This window comes from Hevea brasiliensis, chromosome 15, assembly GCF_030052815.1.
Source record: "Hevea brasiliensis isolate MT/VB/25A 57/8 chromosome 15, ASM3005281v1, whole genome shotgun sequence".
Lineage (NCBI taxonomy): Eukaryota > Viridiplantae > Streptophyta > Magnoliopsida > Malpighiales > Euphorbiaceae > Hevea > Hevea brasiliensis.
The window spans coordinates 49,095,164-49,116,920 of record NC_079507.1 but is presented as its reverse complement, the minus strand read 5'-3'; the positions used below and the strand labels follow the sequence as shown (position 1 = coordinate 49,116,920).

The 21,757-nt window shown below is 33.6% G+C and overlaps 1 protein-coding gene across 3 annotated transcripts; it reads right to left on the bottom strand.

Annotated features, from left to right (window-relative positions):
- Positions 1-1,699: 1,699 nt before the first annotated feature.
- LOC110649278 (regulator of nonsense transcripts 1 homolog) lies at positions 1,700-16,387 on the bottom strand. Of its 3 annotated transcripts, none has more exons than XM_058136948.1 (29): positions 15,674-16,387; positions 14,255-14,506; positions 14,006-14,176; positions 13,850-13,900; positions 13,565-13,657; positions 13,293-13,388; positions 13,087-13,137; positions 12,853-12,971; positions 12,147-12,255; positions 11,518-11,640; positions 11,365-11,436; positions 10,246-10,317; positions 10,085-10,163; positions 9,465-9,607; positions 9,316-9,387; positions 9,107-9,235; positions 8,144-8,299; positions 7,629-7,742; positions 7,450-7,548; positions 7,292-7,369; positions 6,113-6,247; positions 5,485-5,559; positions 5,208-5,325; positions 4,618-4,988; positions 3,496-3,558; positions 3,330-3,401; positions 2,876-3,007; positions 2,689-2,769; positions 1,700-2,473 (listed from the first exon to the last, which is right to left on the bottom strand). In XM_058136948.1, exons 1-29 carry the CDS (start codon positions 16,187-16,189, stop codon positions 2,345-2,347), a joined length of 3,771 nt encoding a protein of 1,256 aa, XP_057992931.1. In that variant the 5' UTR covers positions 16,190-16,387; the 3' UTR covers positions 1,700-2,344. The 3 variants fall into 3 exon arrangements, with proteins under 3 accessions (XP_057992931.1, XP_057992928.1, XP_057992930.1); XM_058136945.1 differs by having other exon boundaries at positions 2,689-2,784; positions 15,674-16,386; XM_058136947.1 differs by having other exon boundaries at positions 2,689-2,784; positions 10,085-10,151; positions 15,674-16,386.
- Between the last annotated feature and the right edge of the window lie 5,370 nt (positions 16,388-21,757).

Below are 21,757 nucleotides of genomic sequence, written 5' to 3'. Positions count from 1 at the left end.
AATTTGGTGGCTAGTAAGTCCACACATGTAGTTAAAATCAGGTAGTCTCTCAAATCTAAAACGAACTCATTCCAGTGACCCATCTTTTTTCTTGATTGAAAAACCTTCCAATAGGGACTTATTCAGATCCACCTCCACCCTCAATCTAAGACAACTCCCTACTGTTACATCATGATTAGAGGCTAGATCAACCTCAACAAGTTCCTTAAAAAGACTTCCAATAAATTTAGCATTTGACTTGGTTATTTTGTTCAAAGGAAGACCATGGACTCACAACCAGAAAGGGCATGATGAAAACTCCATTGTGGGAGTAAATTCTACAGCGCCAAGAGGGAATTACTAATAGACAGGGTATGCCCTCCAAAACTCGCATTTTATCTCTCTCATGAGAAAAGGTGAACAAGAAAGTGTTTTGTATTTCATAGGTTTGATCTTGAAATTGAATGCCAAATTCCAAATCTTCTGTAAGACATTTCAAACATGATTCATAAGAAAAAAATTCGAGGATAGAATCTTTTCCACAAGAATAATACTGGATAAATTTTCTGCCCATTGATTATCTGGATTCAATTCAAGCATGACATCATCCTAGGAAAGGGAATGGGTTTTGTTACACAACTCATTAATTCCAGGGTTGTTCCTATCCATCTGAAATAAATGAGACTCCCCTATTAACGAGACCCAAGCACACCGCAAGAGAGTAGTAGAAGAAAACACTATTTCACAAACCTCCAAACAAAACAAACAGCAACAAAAGGAAACCCATAGACTAGCTATGGATATAGAAACCCACTCAAAAACACTTATAGGAAACAAACAAAAAAATTTTAGAACAAGACTCAAAATTTCGACACCCAGTGGAGAGAACACTTCTTATCATGTAGATTGACAATTGAATTGAGTGTTCAGAACACTCAAATGATCCACTTATATCCTATAACAATAACCAATAAGGATTAACACATATACACATAAGTGGCCTTCTAAAATTATAACCATCACATATAATTATCTAGCATTTTTTTTTCTTTTTAAAATTTAGTAACTACTTCCACTTATAAGTAACTCATTCATGAATTTGCTATTTCATGAGAATGTCTATATAGTGAAGTCATTTTATTCAAAATTAGTTATCATTTTAAAAAGATTAAAATGCATTAATTATTTTTTTTCAATTTTATCTTTATTCCTACTAATCACACTAATTATTTTTATAATTTTTTTTATCTCATCTTATCACATTTTCTCTTTTAATTAGATAAAATAAAGAGTAAATTAAATTATAAAAAAGTTTATTATAATTTAAGTAAATTATTTACTTAACTATCGTAGGAAAACTTTATACGATAGATAAAAGTGAAGGTCGTAAAACTTTACTTAATTACCCTTATTAGCATATAATTTTTCTTGCCCTTGGTGCCTGCAAGCTTAGTTTACGCGCGTTTCCTTTAAAACAAACCGGCCGTATCCCACTATCCCTCACTAATCTTTTTAAAATTATTACAAAACCGAAACAGGATAATGTACGGCTTAAAGTATCTCACCCCTTTGGACATTTTATAGCTGCAACATTCTTCATACGTTGATAAAAGCAGTACAAGGAGAGCACTGAACCAATCACCATCATTTATACATACTAATAAGTTTTTTAATGGTACAATCTCACTTGAGAGCCCCAGTAAAACAATGGGGCTAAGCATTTAAAACAAAGCCAATTTTGACATTAAAACCAATTTCACACTTACATAAACCAATTTCATATAACCGTTAAGGGTATTAGGGGTTGCACTGTAGGACATTCCTAAAGAAATCATCATCTAAACAGATTATATAACAGAGTATAATTACATGTCAGGAGAAGCTGAAAGGGTTTGGCGACTTGCCCCATCATGCTGTACACATTTTCTCTGCTAACTCTGCTGCTTTGTAAATAATGGGGTTCCCCTGTAAATCAAATAAAATATATGCCTCAACATCTTCATCTCCGAACCCTTTCGACAGAACCATGCCATGTAATGCTCTCCTTTGGAACCATTTTTTACCTTTCTCAAAATACAACTTTAAGCAGGCGATTGGGGTTATCCTTTTTGTTTCTCAGCCTCGGATGTGCAGCTTGCATCTTTTTATGGACCCCATAGCACAGCCACTATCCACAAGGTCATCTTTATTCTTATCATCCAAGGTCGTCTTTCGATTATGAAAGGTATCAAAATGACCTCAAAAAGATGGCAAATTTTTTCTGCACTTTTAGCAGATAAATTTGGGCACACGTGACAGCACAAACCAAGATGCTGAATGCAAAGATTATAACCCATCACAGCCAAAATAACACTTCCATGACCCCTCAACCATTGTAGTGGATTTTCTGGTTTTGGGAGCCTTGACCCTGCTGAGGCTGCTGTTGAGATTGCAAGTTTAGTGGCTGTGTGTTGTAGTGAGTAAAGGGTTGCGAGTAGAGAGAGTTCATCAAGCCCTGCATTGAAATTCACCATGTTAAAATACATGACAAAAAAATAACTACCAATTACCAAACTAATGAGAAGAACAACTACTGATCAAGCAAAATCAATAAAAACAGCCTAAAAGCATTTGGCTGTATGATCAAGGCCAAATTTTTCTACATATGGATAATTTGAGCATTCTGCCTGTTACAATTCTTTTCAATCAGCATTAGTGGCATGAGAAAACCTGGGACTGAAGTGGGTTTGGATTGGCTATGCCAAAGTGGTTCTGTGATGCATCATCTTGTGAGGGATCATTGAAGCCAATCTGGGTGAACAGACCCTGCGATCGATGAGTCAAGTATTCCTCACATCGGGACAGAAATAACACTCGAGATATAACAAAAGAACAAAGATTTCTTTAATGAGCAAACCTGAGACATGAAATCATTTCCAGAACCAAAACGAGAAAATCCAGCTTGAGAATTCTGATTCATAAAGTTCCCTGGGAACCCGCCCTGAGCTCCCTGAGTCACATAATCAACGGCATATCCACTTTGTGATGCCTGTAAAGCAGTTTGCAATATGCCAAATGTCAAGATAAAATACTATAGCAAGCCTCTATTATACATTCAATCAAACTCCAAACTGTATTCGAAAGTTAAAACAAAGTTCCTTATGAGAAAAATTCCCCCCTCTATTAAAATAAATAGACAGGTAACAAAACATGTTACTCCAATCACTAGTGCCAGAAAACTCTAGAAAGAACAATTACAATAACACAACCCAACCAAACAGAGACATTCTATCCTGATGTATTCAATAGGCTGCATATGTGATATAGTGATACCAATTATATATCATCAAAAAAGTTAACAAAACTTTTACCTGAGTGGAGAAGTCAGCAACATTATACGGAAGATGTGATCCCTGGCTTTTGAAGTCATCACCCAAGAAGTCCTGATTGATTGCCGATGAAAGACAAAGTTGGGAAATAACTACCAACAATAAATCCACAGAACAAAAAATTTGTACGTGAAGATGAGGGACATACCTGAGACATGCCACCCATAGAAAATCCATCACGAAATGTTTGGCTCGGCCCTTGAGCTGGCATCTATATATATACACACACAACAAGGAGATTATCAGGGCGTAATAATGTTATGCTAGTAATAAGCATACAATAGAAAAGGAAAAAAGACACTATCAATGACAAAAAAATGTTAATCTTCCTTTAAAAAAGAGAGAATATTAGGAAGGAACCACCAAGAATTTCAATAGTGTTTCATTGAACATTCACTTTTTTCAGACATCAGATATCTTGGTGTTGAGAATTATGGACCCAAGAGTATGAATAATATCAAACTGGCAGGCTACAAGCTAAACTGGGCTCCCTATCTCCAAAATGGCCTAAGCCATTTTGGTTTGGTTTGCCAACCCACATATGCCCTTTAATTTTCTTGTACACTGCTGATATGGGACTCGTTCCCACAAGTGATATTCCAACACTAGGTATTGAATTACATATAGATGCATATTAAAAAACTAATAATCAACTAAAAAATTATAAGTTTCTAACATCTAGACTTATAATCACATATTGATTAATTACAATTTGCATCATTGTGAATAAGGAAAACTCCACTAAGTTAGGAAATTGTATAAATTAGAGTAATGTAGAATTAGGTACCCTATCATTTAGCGCTTTTATCATAAAGGGCCTGAGGAATTTTTTTTGTTGCAATTCAGTACTTGTGGTTTTCACTATTAGCGCTTAGGTGACAAAATGTCTAATAGCATAAAAAAAAAAGCCAACATGATGCCATTAGACACTGCCACCTCAGACAAAAAAAAAAAAAAAATGAAAATGGCACCACATCAGCATTTAGACATTTTGTCACCTAAGTGCTAACGATGCAAAATCACAAGTGTTAACTTGCAACAAAAAATTCCTCAGTCCCTAATAATAAAAGCGCTAAACCACAAGATACCTAAGTATACTTTGCCCTATTAAATATTACCACTAAACATTTAAGATATCCACTGTACAAAATACCTTAAAATTTATTTAAAAGGAAATGGAGATATTTCATTTCATTTTTAATATTTGGTACTAAGCATATTGGGAGGAACAACCAGAAGAAAATGGAAAAAATAACTACAAAAACATTACATTATTAACATATCCAGGCTGAGATAGTGGGCCACCCACGGATGGCTGACTATTTGGATTCTCCAGGGCAGGAAAGTTGAAAGCAGATCCCATATTTCCAATTGTTTGCTGTGTGCCTTGCTGGTGAGGAGGATGACTGCCAATAGAAGCACCAGCATTGCCACGGCCAGCCCCAAAACCTCGACTTCCTGGAGAAGGGACATGAGGAACAGCTCCAACAGGCCCATGCACAGCTCCACGAGTAGGAATAGCATATGGTTGAGAAGGTGGAGCACCATGAAATTGAGAAATGGGAACTCTAGGCATGAACCCAGTAGGATGCACACCAGGCTTATGGGTACCATTAGGCGGCCCAGGTGGCATATATGAACCTGTATTTGGGACAACAAAAGCTGGTTCATATACTAATAGAAGTCAACAGAACATCAATGGTGCAGATAAACATGTCAATACTGAATTAATGATTGTCCCCATGTCATACCCTATTGTAATTTTCCTATACAGTGCAATCCTGGGACTCAATTTACAACAATGCTGTTATGGAAAAAAAAACTTGGAGCTTCTAACAAAATAGGCCAGCTAAAGCATACCCCTGCCACGAGAGCTTCTTCTATCAGCATTTGGGCTGGATGAGGCAACAGAACCAAAACTGTCATTAGATACAATTCCTGGTCCACCACCAAAGAAGAGCCTCCTATCATTATAGATCTGTGTCAAAATATTAACAACCAGATGAGTTCACATTTGTGCTCAAGCACGTTTTAGCTGAGAACCACAAAAGAAAAACAAAAAACTAGCAAAATCAAAACATAAATAAGAATTATCACAGGTCAACCACTGCTGCTGTTCTCTCCATGAAAACCATACCTTCCTGGGCTTCTGAAATTGAACCATACTCTGCTTCAAGTTATTTAGAGGTCCTTCAACCAAGCATTCATGTTCCTGATGAAACATTTATGGAAAAGAAAAGCAGGCACATAAGAATTAAGAAGTACTAAGCAGCAAATATAAGTTAAAATTGAGAAAGAAATAACAGAATTTTGTTTTAGCAGCTTCCACCACATAATTACCAACATTAGTGCATTCCACCAAACAATGCAGATTTTGGGTTAAAATCATTCAAAGTCACTAAACATGCCAAAGAATTTCATCAGTCAATTTTAATCACTCACAAAAATACTCAACTTTAGTTAGTGTTTCATAAGGTGACCTTGCCAAATTTATATAGAAATTTGTCTAGATTATGATGTAGTGAATACAAAAGAATCTAATCGCCCATGTTAACAGTAGAATTGGATAAAATAATATTATTGAATTATCATGTTCAAACTTCAAGTGAATTGTTGTCAAAATCCAATAATAATGACCTTATTATGAACATATATGGCATTATGCTTAGCAATGGCATTGAAATTCAGTAATAAGTACAGCTACCATGGATGAAATTAAGCAATTTTAGTAAAATGCCTAAATTCAATAGATAATAGAGACATACCTTGTAGTGTGTCAATAAGCTATTCCACAGAGGTTGTTTGCTCAGAACTTTAGGATTACCAAGGATGACAATCCCGTATCTAGCTCGTGTTAGAGCAACATTAAGCCTTCGAGGATCATTTAGAAATCCAATACCCTGAAAATAAGAGGTCCAGAAGTGAAGCAGAAGGTGTTATCATAAAAAAGAACCCTGGAAGCATATAAATGAGTAAAAGCTAAAACTACAGTCTCAGAATTTCTATGACCTTGAAAAGTTTTATACCAAAATTGAATAGAACTAGAATCGTAGAATTCTCTTATCGTCTATTTGATAGTGTTGTTGAGAAAAACACCCTCTAAAATATGCTGACTGAAAGCAATTAAAATATGCTTTTTAAGGTATTTTTGGAATGGCCATAAAAAAATCTTGAACAGCTCAAAAACAATTAAAAGATGCTTTTTGGAAAAGCATCTACAATGGTGCTTCAAATGCTTTTCAGAAGCAATGCCATTTAGACCATTAGAGCAACAACTTGACACTTCCATGCATAACATGAACTGTAAAAAATAGTTGTACAGAACAAGAACTATCATGCCAGAGCTTCTAATAATAAATGAGATAAATAACAGAACAAAGACTTGAAGGTAAATGATAAACAAAGAATCTTGGAAATACATAGTGTAAAACCACATGGCTTCAAAGTTAACTATGAACAGTCAAAATGTTACACTCTAGCTCTCAAAGCATTAATCATGAGTAAATTCAACAGGCCCAGTAAATTTTTGTTTCCTTAATTTTATGATCCTTTGAAGTACGTCTAAGTGGAATGAAAAAAAAAAAGGATCTATTTAGCAGACTCTAACTAGAAAGGGATTAGTACTCAATTGCGTTATTCTTTACGTATACCAATAATGTATCTGACACTAATCATGAATATTCTTTTTCGCCATTGCCTTGACACTAATCATGCATAGTAGTGTCAAGACAATGGCGAAAAAGAATCCATATAGCCGACCCCAACTAATTTGAGATTAAGGCTTAGTTGTTGTTGTTCCCAGTATCAAAATGAAAACAAAAAACAAGACTATTTAATGCTCAGGCTCTGGGCTGAATAAATATTCAGACTTGCTGTTAAAGCCAATCATATATTTTCAATTTTCTATTTCATCAATTTTTTTTAAACAAGCATGTGAAACAAACCTGATGTTCATTGCTCCTAACACAAGACAAAATAATGTAATCTTTTTCCCTCCCTTGAAATGAATCAACACTTGCAACCTGTGACAAACTTAAACCATGAATTAATGTAAACAAAGATCAAATAGAATCCACATTCAGATAATCAAATCTATAAATACCTCAATTTCCTTGTACAGTTGCTGTCTGAGAGCACCATTTCTTGACATATAGTTCACGATATATGCTCGCTGCCCCTCATATGGTGTTATTACCCCAATCTACAAAATGCTTAACTACATTAAAACACATAGATCATAAAACAGAACAGCAATGATAGAAAAAGTGGACAACAAAGTACCTGACCAGGGACCACACCACTCCTCAAGAAAGTAGTTACAATTTTTTCAACATTTGCTGCCTCTGTACGGTTTAGATAGGATGTCCCACTGGCACTTATTTCTTCTTGTCCCATCTAAAGAACACCCATCTAGTTACAAAAGATGCCTTCAAAAATATAAGAAAAGTACAACAGAAAATGACAGCTTAACTGGTAGCGCAAAAAAAGCAATTACTGGTACATTCTTTAAGTTGTTTTTGTATTTCTGAAAACATCAGAATAATTACTTTCTAATGATACTTGGCTAGCAAATCGTAGACCATTTTCTTGATCTATTAGGAGACCAGCAGGCCTGGGCTACAGAATGGGGCACTTGAAGTACTAAGCCAATATCTAAGTTCAGAGAAATGTAATTTTACACAAAAGAAAAACTAAACAAGCTTAATGCATAGCAGTGAAAGTGACAGGGATTTTATTCCAAAGGTTCAGATCAACCATGACATAACAATTACATAGATCATAGTCAGATACGGTACCTGGACATAAAAGAACATGGGACGATTAGGCACAGGCCAGGGGAAATCGATTCCTGATGACTGCCTCTCATTCACAGTCACACCATTTTGCAGGGTACCTTCATAAAAGTTGTTAGATGGAAATTCCGAGAGAGATGGATGCATGCGGTATTGAACCTGAAATTTCACAGGAGAAAACATGACACATCACGTTTGCAACATTCTTCAACAAACAAGTTTAAGAAATAAAAGTTGACAAAAAAAACTGCAGAATATTTTGACCTTCAAAGATTCTATGCACATCAGTATTAACAAAGTAAAAATAACTGGCATCATTAATAATATGTTTACATATCTCTGACAAAAAAAATCACCACCACAACTAGCAGAGGATAACATAAATGTTATGATTTTTTTTTTTTTATCATCAAGATTAACATCTATATCAGAACTAAAAATGTATCAATGACCCATTCATGCTTAAGGAAAGCAGACAATTACAAATGCTAACATTTGCATCATAACTATCTTAAATATGCACCAACATCTAATCTGAACTGTCTTATCAATATCAACATTTACATCAGCATCTAAATTGAACTATACAGAACAATATTGCACACGCTTTAGAAGCATTTTAACCTAGACATCACACAAAGTATATCTATAGACTAGAGACCATGATCAAATCAATATCTCAAGATTTTTCACCTCAATAACAAATTCTTACCTAAAGAAATATAAAAACTGCCATCTCATCAACGTCTATGCTGAATAAAGAAACATAACACTCTTACAGATAGTTCAGATGTATTTCTCCCACACATCAAACAAGAGTAGATTTACATACCAGAAACCATGACCAATATCTAAGATGCACACACACACACACGCACGCACACAAATGCACATAAGGAAAGCCAAAAGCGAGAGAGAGAGAGAGAGAGAGAGAGAGGAGGGAGGGGGGGGGGGAGGGAGCAGTACCTGCAATCTAATAGGTTTCACACCAAGCAAAACAAGTCGTTCAAAAAGAGACTGAGCTAGCCCAGCACGAGCTGCTTTCTTGCACATAATGACTGGACCAAGCTGACAATGATCACCAACAAGAACAACCTAATAGAGAAATTTGCATTAGGAAAAAAGAGAATGTGATGGTCATGCAAGCTAGCATGTTCAAGTGTTATCTCGAGTACCTGCTTTGCCCCAAGAACTAAAGGAATAAGACACTCAGGTTCTGTTGCCTGAGTAGACTCGTCAATAAGCACCTAAAAACAGGATAAAAGGTATAAAAACTTCTGAATGCTCAACAATAACCAAAGGTTCACAAAAGATGCATTTCAACCTGGCGAAACCTAAAATTTGCCAGTCGAGGATCTCCAGCACCAACACAAGTGCAACAAATTACATCAGCACTTTGAGAAATCTCCCTCTCTGTCGCTCGCTTCAGTGCTTTGTATTTTTTCTCATCACTGCTGGATAGTTCTCCTGTTAATATGGTCAGTGAAGACCGAGAAAAGGTAAAAAGTAAACAGAACTTCGTTAGAACAGATCAAAACTCCACATTAGAACTTTCAATTGAAAATCAGATTTCCAACAAAACTAAAGTCAAATCTAGAACACCAATTGCAATGGAAAGTATAGCATCTCCAGACAAGGAGTGAAATTTTTAAAAGCACTACTACTCTAAAAGCAAATAAAAATTTTTATTGAAGTTTTCCAAATAATTAGTGAGAAATGATTAAAACAAATCAACAAAGAAACAAGCCAACAATCTCCCACATCAGGATTTTTATCCAGTCCATTGCAATTAATGTCCCAACCAAGCTAACAAATTCTCCAATGAAACAGGTCTGATTAACAAGCTGTAAATAATGACAACAAAGATTTTAATATTATGAAGACCAAAATCACAAATACAAAAAAAGAATTTCAAAAAAAAAAAAAAAAAGAATAAAGACACACCTTGTTCATCTTTCAATTGTTGTAACTTGTGAAGTTCACTCTTCTCAGAAGTGTCGAGATGCCTAACCTGAAAAAACCACTACTGACGTGAACCATTGCAGAAAAAACATAAACATAAGAGCAAATATTAAAATCAGTAAGATGCCTACAAATCAGCAAACCTGATAGTGAAGGGTTAGATGCTCAACAGGGGAACTCACAGCTTCCCTTGATTTAGCACAAAGGCGAACAACCTTAGTTGAGGGAAAAAGAAATGAAGATCAAGAAAAACTGATGTGATGTTTAAAACACTCATTAATTTTTAACTAATAAGGCTTAAGCACACTTTGGTGTTACACTACTATAGGAAGTGGAAATAAATATGAAGCATAAAATAGTACATCTAAGAATATAAATCCGTTAAAACTAGAAGATATATATGATTATAAAATAAATATAAGGACTACTTACCACGAGCATATTGCTATGAACAAACCGCAAACCAGAGACTTTCAGCAAATCTATAATTAAGAGGTTCTCCCATAGGAAAAAGAAGGCACAAAACTGATTTGCATAAAATTGATTTCTTTCCTTAGTTATTCAGATTTCTGTCCTTTCCTTAGTTTATACGGATTTCTGTCTTTTCCTTATCTAGTTTTCCAAATTCAAGTAGTATTTGATTTTCCTAGTTATGGTAGTATTAGTTGCCCAGGAAAAAAAACTTGTTTAGGGCATATACTTGTAATTGATAAATGAGTATATTCTTGTTTAGACGCCAGTTAGGAATCAGTGTTTTTAAGCACTTTATTCAGAAATAAAATTTATTAAGTCTGGTCTTATTCAAGTTTGAGTTCCTAAATGCTCAGTCGGAAGGTTCTCTCTAACAAGCCTTCATTTTTCATTCACAATAGATAACAAAGGGAAAGGTCGCAAAACTAACAAACTGCAATCCAGCAATTTCTTATTAGATTTATCTGTGAATCATCTGTGTAGTTGATTTCAAACTAAACACAGTAACACATATGAGAAGGATATTTTACAAGTTGCCAGTGATATCAATGAATACAAGAAATTCATACTCAGAAAGGGCAGCATCAGGTCCTCTCACACGAAAGAAATATTAGCATTTCAGAGAAAATTGCATGTAAAAGATCATCCCACGAGCATATTTTAACGTCGATTATATAATCTAGGCAACAACATTAAGACAAATTATTATGATTGGGTTAAAAATAACGTAACAAGCCTTCACAAGCCACTCTACTACTTTCACTTCATAAGCAAGTGCTTTGCACTTTTACCTTTAAGCCAGTGGCACTTATCTTCTCAGCTAGTTGATCTACAGCCACATTACTTGGTGCACATACCAAAACCTGATATGAGAATGCAAGTAACGTAAGGAAGTGCGATCAAATATTAGGACATGAATTACAAAAAACATTTCAGAGAACTACCTGTCCCTGGCCCTGTTTGGCCATGTGATAAACAATGGCAGCAGAAGTGACAGTTTTTCCAGTGCCAGGTGGACCTTGAATCAAGCTTATAGGTCTTTGAAGAACACTTTTTACAGCAAAAACCTATCAACAGAGGAAGGCAAGAATTACTCATGGCAATACCACTTAACAAGGGATTTCTATTCAAATTTGAAATTACAGAATATTACTAAAAACATTACTGTCGCAAAGAAACATAAACAACTCCAACAGGGTCGTTCATGCACTGAACTTGAATGGTTAGGAAAACCAAAAACATGTCATTATTTTCATACTCAAGGCAAAAAATATTTCAAATTTGTTCGCAATAAGGAAATGATACATGGGCAAGAACATTTTCATGCGGCTGCAATTGAATAGCATAAGCCAAGGGAATGCAGGTTTAAATAAGATGCAATTTAAAGTACAAGATATGAAGATTATAAACATGTTTGTATGACTTCCCCTCTAAAAGTGCTAAGATTTTTAGGTGTTCAAGAATAAAAGTATTTGGGCATAATCAAGTCACAAAGAAAGAAGTTTGATTAACTCCATCTTCAGAACCAGAATGAGTCAGAACAACACAATCACAGCCAAAGAAGATAGCATACTTGAGATGCATTCAGCTCTGGAAGACCAGGTGCACCAAAACGACGCGGGAGTGTATTACGAACATTTTGACTCTCAACCTCATGGCCCAACAAATGGTGATATATATATCTACATCGAGAGCAGAAATATTATATATATATATAAAAAAAAAAATAAAAAGCATTGTCCAAATTCATGACAAGTAAAAACTCTATAATGAACTTCCCACATTAATGAGAGAAAAACAAAACATATTGGCCCAGAGTTAGCCAGCAGTAGAAAGCATAAGGGAAGGTTGAGCTCAGTCTCAGATCCAAAGTCAAGTTTAATTTTAAAATACCATACATAAAATGAGAATTGAAAAGACAGGCTGACAAATATATTGTTGTTCACATTTGTGATAATTCAAGCAATGACATTATAAATAAATCATAATTGCACTTTAATCATTTGCTTGCACATGATGGTCAGTTTGATTATGGCAAGGAATTTGTGCCTCGTCTGAAAATAAACAGTAACAGATGGCACTGACATCAACATTATGGGCATGTGAGATACAGTTGTGTGCATCCTTACTATTCACATTCTCTTCTTATTGTCCTAAATCTAGCAAGTATAGATAGGTGCAAACAAGACTAAAATAGTCAACACAAGACAATAAATTTCTGCCAAGAATCTGAATCATGTATTAAGAGGCACAAAGCAGGTCTGAAGCAGCCAACCTACCCACTAACACTTGTTTCATCCACTGCAAAAGTTTTCATTGCCCCTTGCATCCGATCAAAGCTTGTACTTTTCCACACAAAATCAACACTGATGCCATGGTTTACATCAACAGGAACCCCCTGCATACAACAGTAGTGTTTGGCAGTGGTATCAACTCACTTCCTGAAAGCCAGAAGTAAACAAATAAAAAATAATAACAATAATAATAATAAATAAGCATGCTAAAATAACTACCTGACTAGCACGAAGCTCAAGTGCTACTTCCTCCTGTGCAGTTAACTTGATCTGAAATAATAGAAAAGTAACTTAAGCATATGGCTATTTGCATTTTGCAATGTATAAGTTGTAGAAAAGAGAAAAACACTTAACTCTGAATTAACAACAATATTGAATTCAAAAAGAACGAAACATCAAATTTAAGAGAGGAAGCGAGGACATACCACATGCCCAACTGACTGCCAAGCTGGATGAGCAGCATCTCCAGAATAACGCAGTCGCAACTCATCACCAGGTACAAGACGTAGCTCATTGTCCTCCTACAATGTCAGAATAACCAGTTCAGCGTTCAAGAATAAACATGTAATCAACAAAATTGAACAGCAACTGGAAAATAACAAAACAAAATTGAACAGAAACCGGAAAATAACAAAGCGCCGACATTATTAACCAATAAAAAATTAAAAACCGAATAACAGAAGCAAGAGTAAAGCACCTTTGGAAAAACAAAATATGCAATGCGCTTCTTGTTAAGACCAATATCCCATCGAATAGTGACATTGTCCTTGCTTTGAGACTCTTTCATCATCTATAAGAAATTAAAGTGATGAGATGATGGCATGGCTCACAATATTTAAAGAGGAAGGAACATAAAAAATGCATGATTTACAGGAGAGAGACAAATGGCTTACTCTATCAAAGACACTAAAACATTATCATAAATAAATAAAGCCCTAGAGAAGGGTTATGAAGAGAAGAACTGCAAAGATACGATGCATACTTTATCATAATCTGCCTCAAGCTTAATTAGTGGAGCAAACACATTTTGATACTGCAAGAGAAGAAATCACCATTATTTCCACAGAACAACAGTTATGTCATCTACAATACATTTTATAATCATACTAAATTTGGCAATAGTCATTACAACAGGTACCTGATATGCATCTTCATACTTCAGTGCTACAGGCTGAGGCTCATCATCAACACCGGGCTTCTCAAGATCTTCAAGGGTAGCATCAGGATTTGTTTTCCAAAGTTCTTCTACTTTATTTATCTGCTGAGCACTTATTTGACGTGCCCTCAGCTGCTCCTGTTCAGAAGGGATCTACAACATACAATTGTCCAACAAATTAAAAAATTCAGAAAACTTAAAAATTGTAATAATAATAATAATGCCACCAACCTTGACAAGCCACTGTAGAAAGCACCTATCATCGATAAGGGGACACCATTGAGTCAGATCCCAGTTCATGTCCTTCAATGCATTAACATTTAAGCAAGGTTCCCTACACAGGAGAACAACAACACTTTCTGTCTTGGCGGATATAAATCCAAGAAGGAATACATTTCGACATCCACAGTTGTAGCATTCAAGTATCGTTTCCCCTAGAGGACTGTCTTTATGGAGACAGACTTCCTTATGTTTTGCACGAACCTACAAAAGTTCCAACAAAATGAGCATTTCTTGTAATGCTATGAAAAATTGACTACATCAGATCCAGCCAGAAAGTAGATTAAAAAGAAAATTGCTACTACATCATGCATTCAGTCATTCTAATATACATTAAGAAATTGTTGCAAACACGAAATTAAATCCCTGCATTATAGGGATTATATTTATTCCTTTTTTGTATATCTTGTTTCCTATTTGTATTAGTTTCCTATTGATTTAGGCTTCGTTATATAGTTAGGATTCTTGTGTATAAATAGCAGAATATACAAAGTATTCTTACATTGAGAAATATACTAGAAAATTCCCTCCAAAACCTCTGATTTCATCAGAAACTGACAACATATATTTCCGTATCAGGAGAGTAAAATTAAAACATGGATGGGCATGAGATGACCCATAGAATTGGCAAGTTGGAATTGTATTGCAATTGTTTTATTAGGATACATTAATAACCACGCTGCAGTCAATCCAAACAGGGTGTAAAATTTTCCCTCTTTGTTTGTTGTATTTCCACTATACTTTTTCTCAGATTAGCACTTCCATAGATGCTTCATAAAAAAAACTCAACCACATAAACATTACAGTGCAACATTATATCCACAATAAGCAAAACCCAATAAATTTCCTAAATCTACTTGCCAAAAAAAATTCCCCAAAAACAAAAGCAGAAACTTCAGACTAAATAATGCAAAAAATTCCAAATGAATTTGCCAGTTGTTTCCCTCCGCATTTGCATTTAACCATTTTTCACAATCATGCATCCATCCCAACTAGAGTGCAGCTAATATAGGCGGGGGCTAATCTGAGAAAGAGCTTAACAAGATTAAATTTTTGTATCTAGATGTAGAATTAATTAAAATGTGTATATAGAGTGCACTAATCCACATGCAAATATTTAATTTTACTGTTGATGAGTTCATTCTCATTCTCATGTAGCTCGAGCTCAGTATAGCAGCGCCCTCCCAACTATTCAACCATTGCGAACTAGTCGCTTCAATTCTAATTACACACGTTCTTCAAAAAGCCATTAAAATAATCAATACTCCCTCACCCTTCAGAATAATTAAAAAAAAAAAAATCAAGATACATACACATACAGCAGAATAAGGAACCCCATACCAAAACAAACAAACAAGATGAAATACATACCAGGTGATTGACGATATGCGACCCGGACGTGTTCCCTCTAGAATTACAAAACCATTTCCTACACGAAGGAACATTACACCTCACAACACAAGCCGGGTTCGAAACCCCACAGTACCTACACGCATGTTCCGTAAAATCCCCTTTCCCGAACTCATATGCATCCTCGTCCCCCGTCTCCTCGAAATTCAACCCTCCCATACCAGCCACTATCCCATCGACCCCCTGACTGTTGCTTCCAACCCCTCTGCGCGACACAGGAGAGACCGCAGGGGAATCAGAGTGATGATCAGAGGAGGAAGCAGCGGCACGGTGGTCTGAAGTGGCGGGGTCAACAGCTGATAAGGAGGAAGTGGGCGCAAGAGAATCGGAGGGGGTCGGCCAAGCCACGGGTGAGCGGAATTCGGGATATTCAAAGTCAGATTCGCCTTGGGTGTTGAATTCTAGGAAGGTATAGGCGTCAGTCGCCGTGTCGGGCTGCGACGCCGTTTCATAGAGGTTGCTCTGCTCCGAATCCATGATTTTTAGGGCAAACAGGTTTCGTGGAGTTAATTTTCCGTCGAATTGCAGATTATGGAATAGGTTTGCAGGTGTTTTGAGATTGGAAGAGAAGAACCAAAAAGCAGAAGGTTAGGGTTAGGGTTAGGGTTTGGCGAGCGAAACGAAGGAAGTAGAGGGAGAGTAATTGGTGCGAGAATGTAAGATGTCAAGAAGGAAAAGAAAGTGACGGAACGCGCTGCAAGCGCGATGATGATTCGGTGAAGGTCTTTGGTCATAGCACGTGAGACACAAGGTTTTGTAAGATGAACAGGCACGTGAGAATGCGAGGGATATTTGGATATGCGGTAAGTTGTTGTGGGCGCGTGAGACACGTGCTTTGCCAATGTAATTATAATTATTGTCTATTTAGACTACAATTATATTTTTTTATTTTAAGCTCAAGTTTACCTAATTGCTTAAAAAATTTAAAATTTATTTTTATTACTAATAAATAAATAAATTATTTGTAATTAGAAACCAACAAGAAAATCATAATGCTTTAAAACTAATTGTGTTATTTTTTAAAATTAAGATTTTATAAAAAATAATTTATATATAAAAAATATATTTTATGAAAAAAAAAATTTTAAAATTATTAAAATATTTTTTATTATTTAATTATAATATTAAATTAATAATTTATGTTTTATATTATATATATAATTATTTATATATTTTAATAAGGTTATTAAAGTTTAAAAAATAAAAATAATAATTTTTTTTAAATAAAATTATTTTTTAAAAATAATTTATCTTTTAATTAAAAAATATTTTTAACTAATTTATTTTAATGAATATTTAAATATTATAAAATATAATAAATATTTTTTAAAAAATATATTTTCGATATAACAAATGAAACCTAAAAATAAGCGAAAGAAGCAAAATCCTAACAACTCAAGCACCAAAGTACAGTGATAGAGCTAACAAACAAACCATATCAGTACACGTTAAGTCTATTTAATATTGTTATTAAAAAATTTATTTTTTAAAAATATATTAATTAAAAAATATTATTATAAAAATATTAAAATAATAAAATAATTTTTATCAAATTATTTTTATTAACAGCATTTAAAATAATATTTTTATTCAAAAAAATAATTTTAAACTCTAAAATTCAATACAAATAAAATTTCAACTGTTTTTAAGTCCAATAAAAACTTGTTTAAAAATAAAAAATAAAATTTAAAAAGTACAGTGGAAAAATGGTTGTCTCAATGTTAGGCAATATAAGGTGAACATCGCTCCATTTGGCTCGATTTAGAAAATTAAAAATTACATAAGTTAGAGTTTTTAATAGATTAATTAAATTAAATTAAATTAAATTTAAAAAAATTAAATTAAATACATCAAAATTTTTAATATACCAAATTAAAAACGAATCAAATAGAATTACTTTGGTTCGGATTCATTTAAACTTTATGTTAGACTTCTTTAAATTTTTTTATTCAGTTCAAGCTCGATTGTAATTATATTTTTTATTCATAACTCTAATTTAAAACTTAATAATAATTAATTAAAATAAATAAATTATTTGATTCGATTAGGTTCAATTGAGTTTTCTTAAAAAATGAATCAAACCAAATAAACTAAATTTCTTAAAATCAAAAATTGAATTAAACTAAATTATTGAAAAATCAAACATAATTTCTAAATTAAATAGGTTCAGCTAAATTTTTTCGGTTTGAGCTAAATTTTACTCACCCTATGGCAACCTACATATGTTTATTTTTATAAATTTTATGTTTCAAATGTTTAATACTAAGTATAAGAGAAGTGTATTATCCCAAATAAATCAAGTACACGACAATTATGTTTTATATAGAATTTGATTAATCTTTCCTTCAAAGAGTATTTTTAAAGATGGAATTAAGTTGGATTTATTTCATCATCAACATGATTCAAATGAATGAATGGTGAAATAGAGGCAGTGGGTTGCTTTAATCAATAATAAGAGAAAGGAAAATTTTATATTAGAGAGAGGCGAGGCATGATGTGAAATGATAAAAACAAAAAATACAAGCGGAAAATGAATAAAGGAAAAAAATGGTTATTTTCACTGAAAAAGTAGAAAATAAAAGGCAATTATGATAGGATTTTACTACTCTTAAATGTTATATATATATAATTTTTTTAATTTATAAATAAATTATTTTTAATAATATTTTATTGATAACATTAATTACCCTAAAAGATAATAAATTTATTTTAGACGATGTTTGACTTAATTTATAAAAATCAACTTGTAAGTACATAATGTTTATAAAGTTAATTTGAACTTATAAGCATTTAAAATTTTAAATAATTATGCGTTTAGTTAAAGTACTTATAAATGACTGATAAAAAGTTAATGTGTTTGATAAAAAGTAGCTTATAAATATATCTATTATTAGATAGACTAAAAATGATATGCTGAAATTTTAAAAATTAAATTAGAATAATATAATAAAATATTTAGTTAAAGTATCTTATAAGCACAAAAATGAAAAGCTGGATCCTCTATTTTTTTTTTTTAAACTTATAAGCCAAAAAATTGTTATAAATGAATAAATCAGCATATTTTTAGAGCTTATAAATACCCCTTTAACTGGACACCAAAGTTGATTTTAGCCGAACTTAACTAATAAGAAAGATTATAGCCAACTTAAATTTTATGTTGATATAGGAAATTCTTGCTCATTTATGATACATTAATAGACATATTATATACGAGATTTACTAATTTTATAGGCCAAGCTCATTTTCTTTATATCTTAATCTTTTATAAATTAATACAAACAAAAATAGAAATAAAATAATATTTAGTCTATGAATTATGTCAAAATTAAGGATTTGATTATTATATTTTTAAAAATACACTATTGAGTCATTTACATTTAATTTATTTTGTTTAACTAATTGATCCGTCTATCTATTTTAAATGAGACGTTTTGTTAGTCAATAGGTATGTGGACCGATCAAAGATGAGAGATTTTTTTTTAAATACCAAAACCACCTTAACCATGTTTTCCTTTCTATTTCCCTCTCTTCCTCTCTTCCTTTTGGTTATTGTCTATCTCCCTCCCCCGCCCCCCCCCCCTTGTGCCCACCCTTTTTTCTCTTGGTCTCCCCCTCTCTTTTCCTCTCCCTTCTCTTTATCCTTTTGTCCATGTTTATGTCTCTTGCTTGTCCCCCTCTCTTTATCCCTTTGTCCATGTTTATCTCCATGTTTAAATTAAATAATTATTTTATGTAAAAATTATAATATTTTAATGTATTAAATAATATAATATTTAATTTGAATTTTTTGAGTTTTCAAAATCTGGTTTTCATTTTTCGAGACAATTAATTTGGATGATTTTTATTAATTAATTTAAAGACCATATGACAAATCTAAAAATATATTTGAACTCCACAAATTTTTTTTTAGTTTTCTATAATTTTTTCAAAATTTTCGAATCTCGTTTTGGATTCCAAGATAGAGCAAAAATTTAATTTCAGGTACTTATTGGACCAGCCGAATCGAATAGGAATGAATTAGACCGTTTGAATCAAACTGCCCTTTTCTTTTTCTTCCCTCCCCTTTCCCCTGTCGCACCACCACCCTCTCTTCTCTTCTTTTTCTCTCTCTCCTCCCCTCCCCACCGCCGGTCGCCCCTTCCCCCAGCTCCCCCACACGCCAACGCACCTCCGGCCACCCTCCCCTGCCGGTGCCGTGGCCCCCAGCCGGCCAAAAAATTACCCCAAAGTTCTCTCTTTTCCCACGTGCTGTTTCATCTTCCTAGGTCGATTCTGGCCGATCCGGCCATCAATTGGATCGGATCCAGTTCTCTTCATGTTATACTCCTCGAGAGCTTTCCATAGACATCTATTTCATCCATTTTTATTGGGCGGTTTGTGCAAATTAAACCCGAAAAGTTTTAGTCTATTTCAATTTTTGGGCTAGATTTCTTCCAAACCGTAAACCCTAATGAGATTTTGAAACCACCAGCATGCTCCACTCGTTGAGAGTTTTGTAATGACACAAATTTCAAATTTTCCTAACACTAAAAATCTAATGGGTCCCATGATCTTAACAGTAATTTTTCAAATTTTTAATGAATTTGTTTAATTAAATAAAAATTATATTCTAACTCCTGGTAGTGGATCAATATTACAGTGCTTCCCACTATTTTCAAATGTCCCAGACGCTTTCCAGGAGTCAGAATTAGCGTAAGTGAGCCCGAACTCCAATTTGCTTTTTTATCCTAATGCTAGCTTTAGAATAAAATTCATAAAATATTCGTGAGTAACCAGAAAATTGTAATTCCTTTTGCAATAGTATAACAATATTGTTAAAGACTGTGAGGCATGTTTATAAAATTTTTGGGGTTAATTTGGTTGGTTTTTGCAGAATATTAGTGTAACACTCCTACATGCATAGTCATGTACAAATCACTGTTCTGGTGACCGATGTCGGTTCGGACAATTAAGAGGATTAGAATCATATTTAAGTCACTGAGAAAAGCTCTGAATGAAAATAAATAGTGATTACCAGAAGGTCAAGTATAAATAAGAAAAACAGAGCATAAAAAGTTAAATGAGCCGGAGGTCACAACGATGGGTGACCGCATCGGAAAGTGACTGCGAGATCAGTCAAAACCCTAATTTCGTACTGGGCATTGTGACACCATAGGCCTAAGAAAAATTACGAAGTTAGGGGAAATGTGAAAATCACAGAAAAAAGTTGATAAGTAGGTCAAATAATTAGGTTAGAGTTCCGAAAGAAATATAGCGTTATTGAAAAATCGGATCAGACCGGTGAAGGGCAAATTGGTCAATTCACCCTAGAGGTGACTCATGACCTAACTGTCCAACAAAATCTGAGAAATGAAATTTTTGAAATATAGATTTAAATTAAAGAACTATGGAAAAAAAAAAAGAAAAGAAATTAAATAAAGGAATTATGACATCATTAAAATGAGGTAAGCATGACACCATTAAACATTTTAATTTCCAATTATCTAAATTATGGGATAATTACAAATTAAACAAAAAATAATAATGATATAAAAAGTGGTCTTCTTTCCCATGTTGTCATCCTTGTCCCTCTCTCTCATTTCTTTCTTTTTCTTTCAAAACCTCCATGTAAGCTTATCACCAAGCTTTCTAACCTCAAATTTCACCATAAATTTCTTGGAAAAAATAGCATAAAATTCAAATTGAACCTCAAGAGTAAGATTGAAGAAGGAAGAAGAAGGAAAAAGTGAGGAATTAAGGAACTAGAAAAATCTTCAATTGAGGTAAGTGTAATTTAATTTCAAATTAATTGTTTGATTTGTGAGAACAAGTTGAAGTTAGTTGAAATTATGAAGAAAAAATTAAAGAAAACATGCCTAAAGGTTAAGAAGCAAATTTGGCCAGCCTAGTTTGAAGGAAAAATTGATGTATTTTGTTAGATTAAAACTTGAATGTAAGTTTGGATATTGATATGTATATGATTGGTCACTTTGGTTGACATGTACTGTATGTAGCATGAATTAGAAATTGAGAATTAGGGTTATGACCATTGAAAATTAGGGGAAA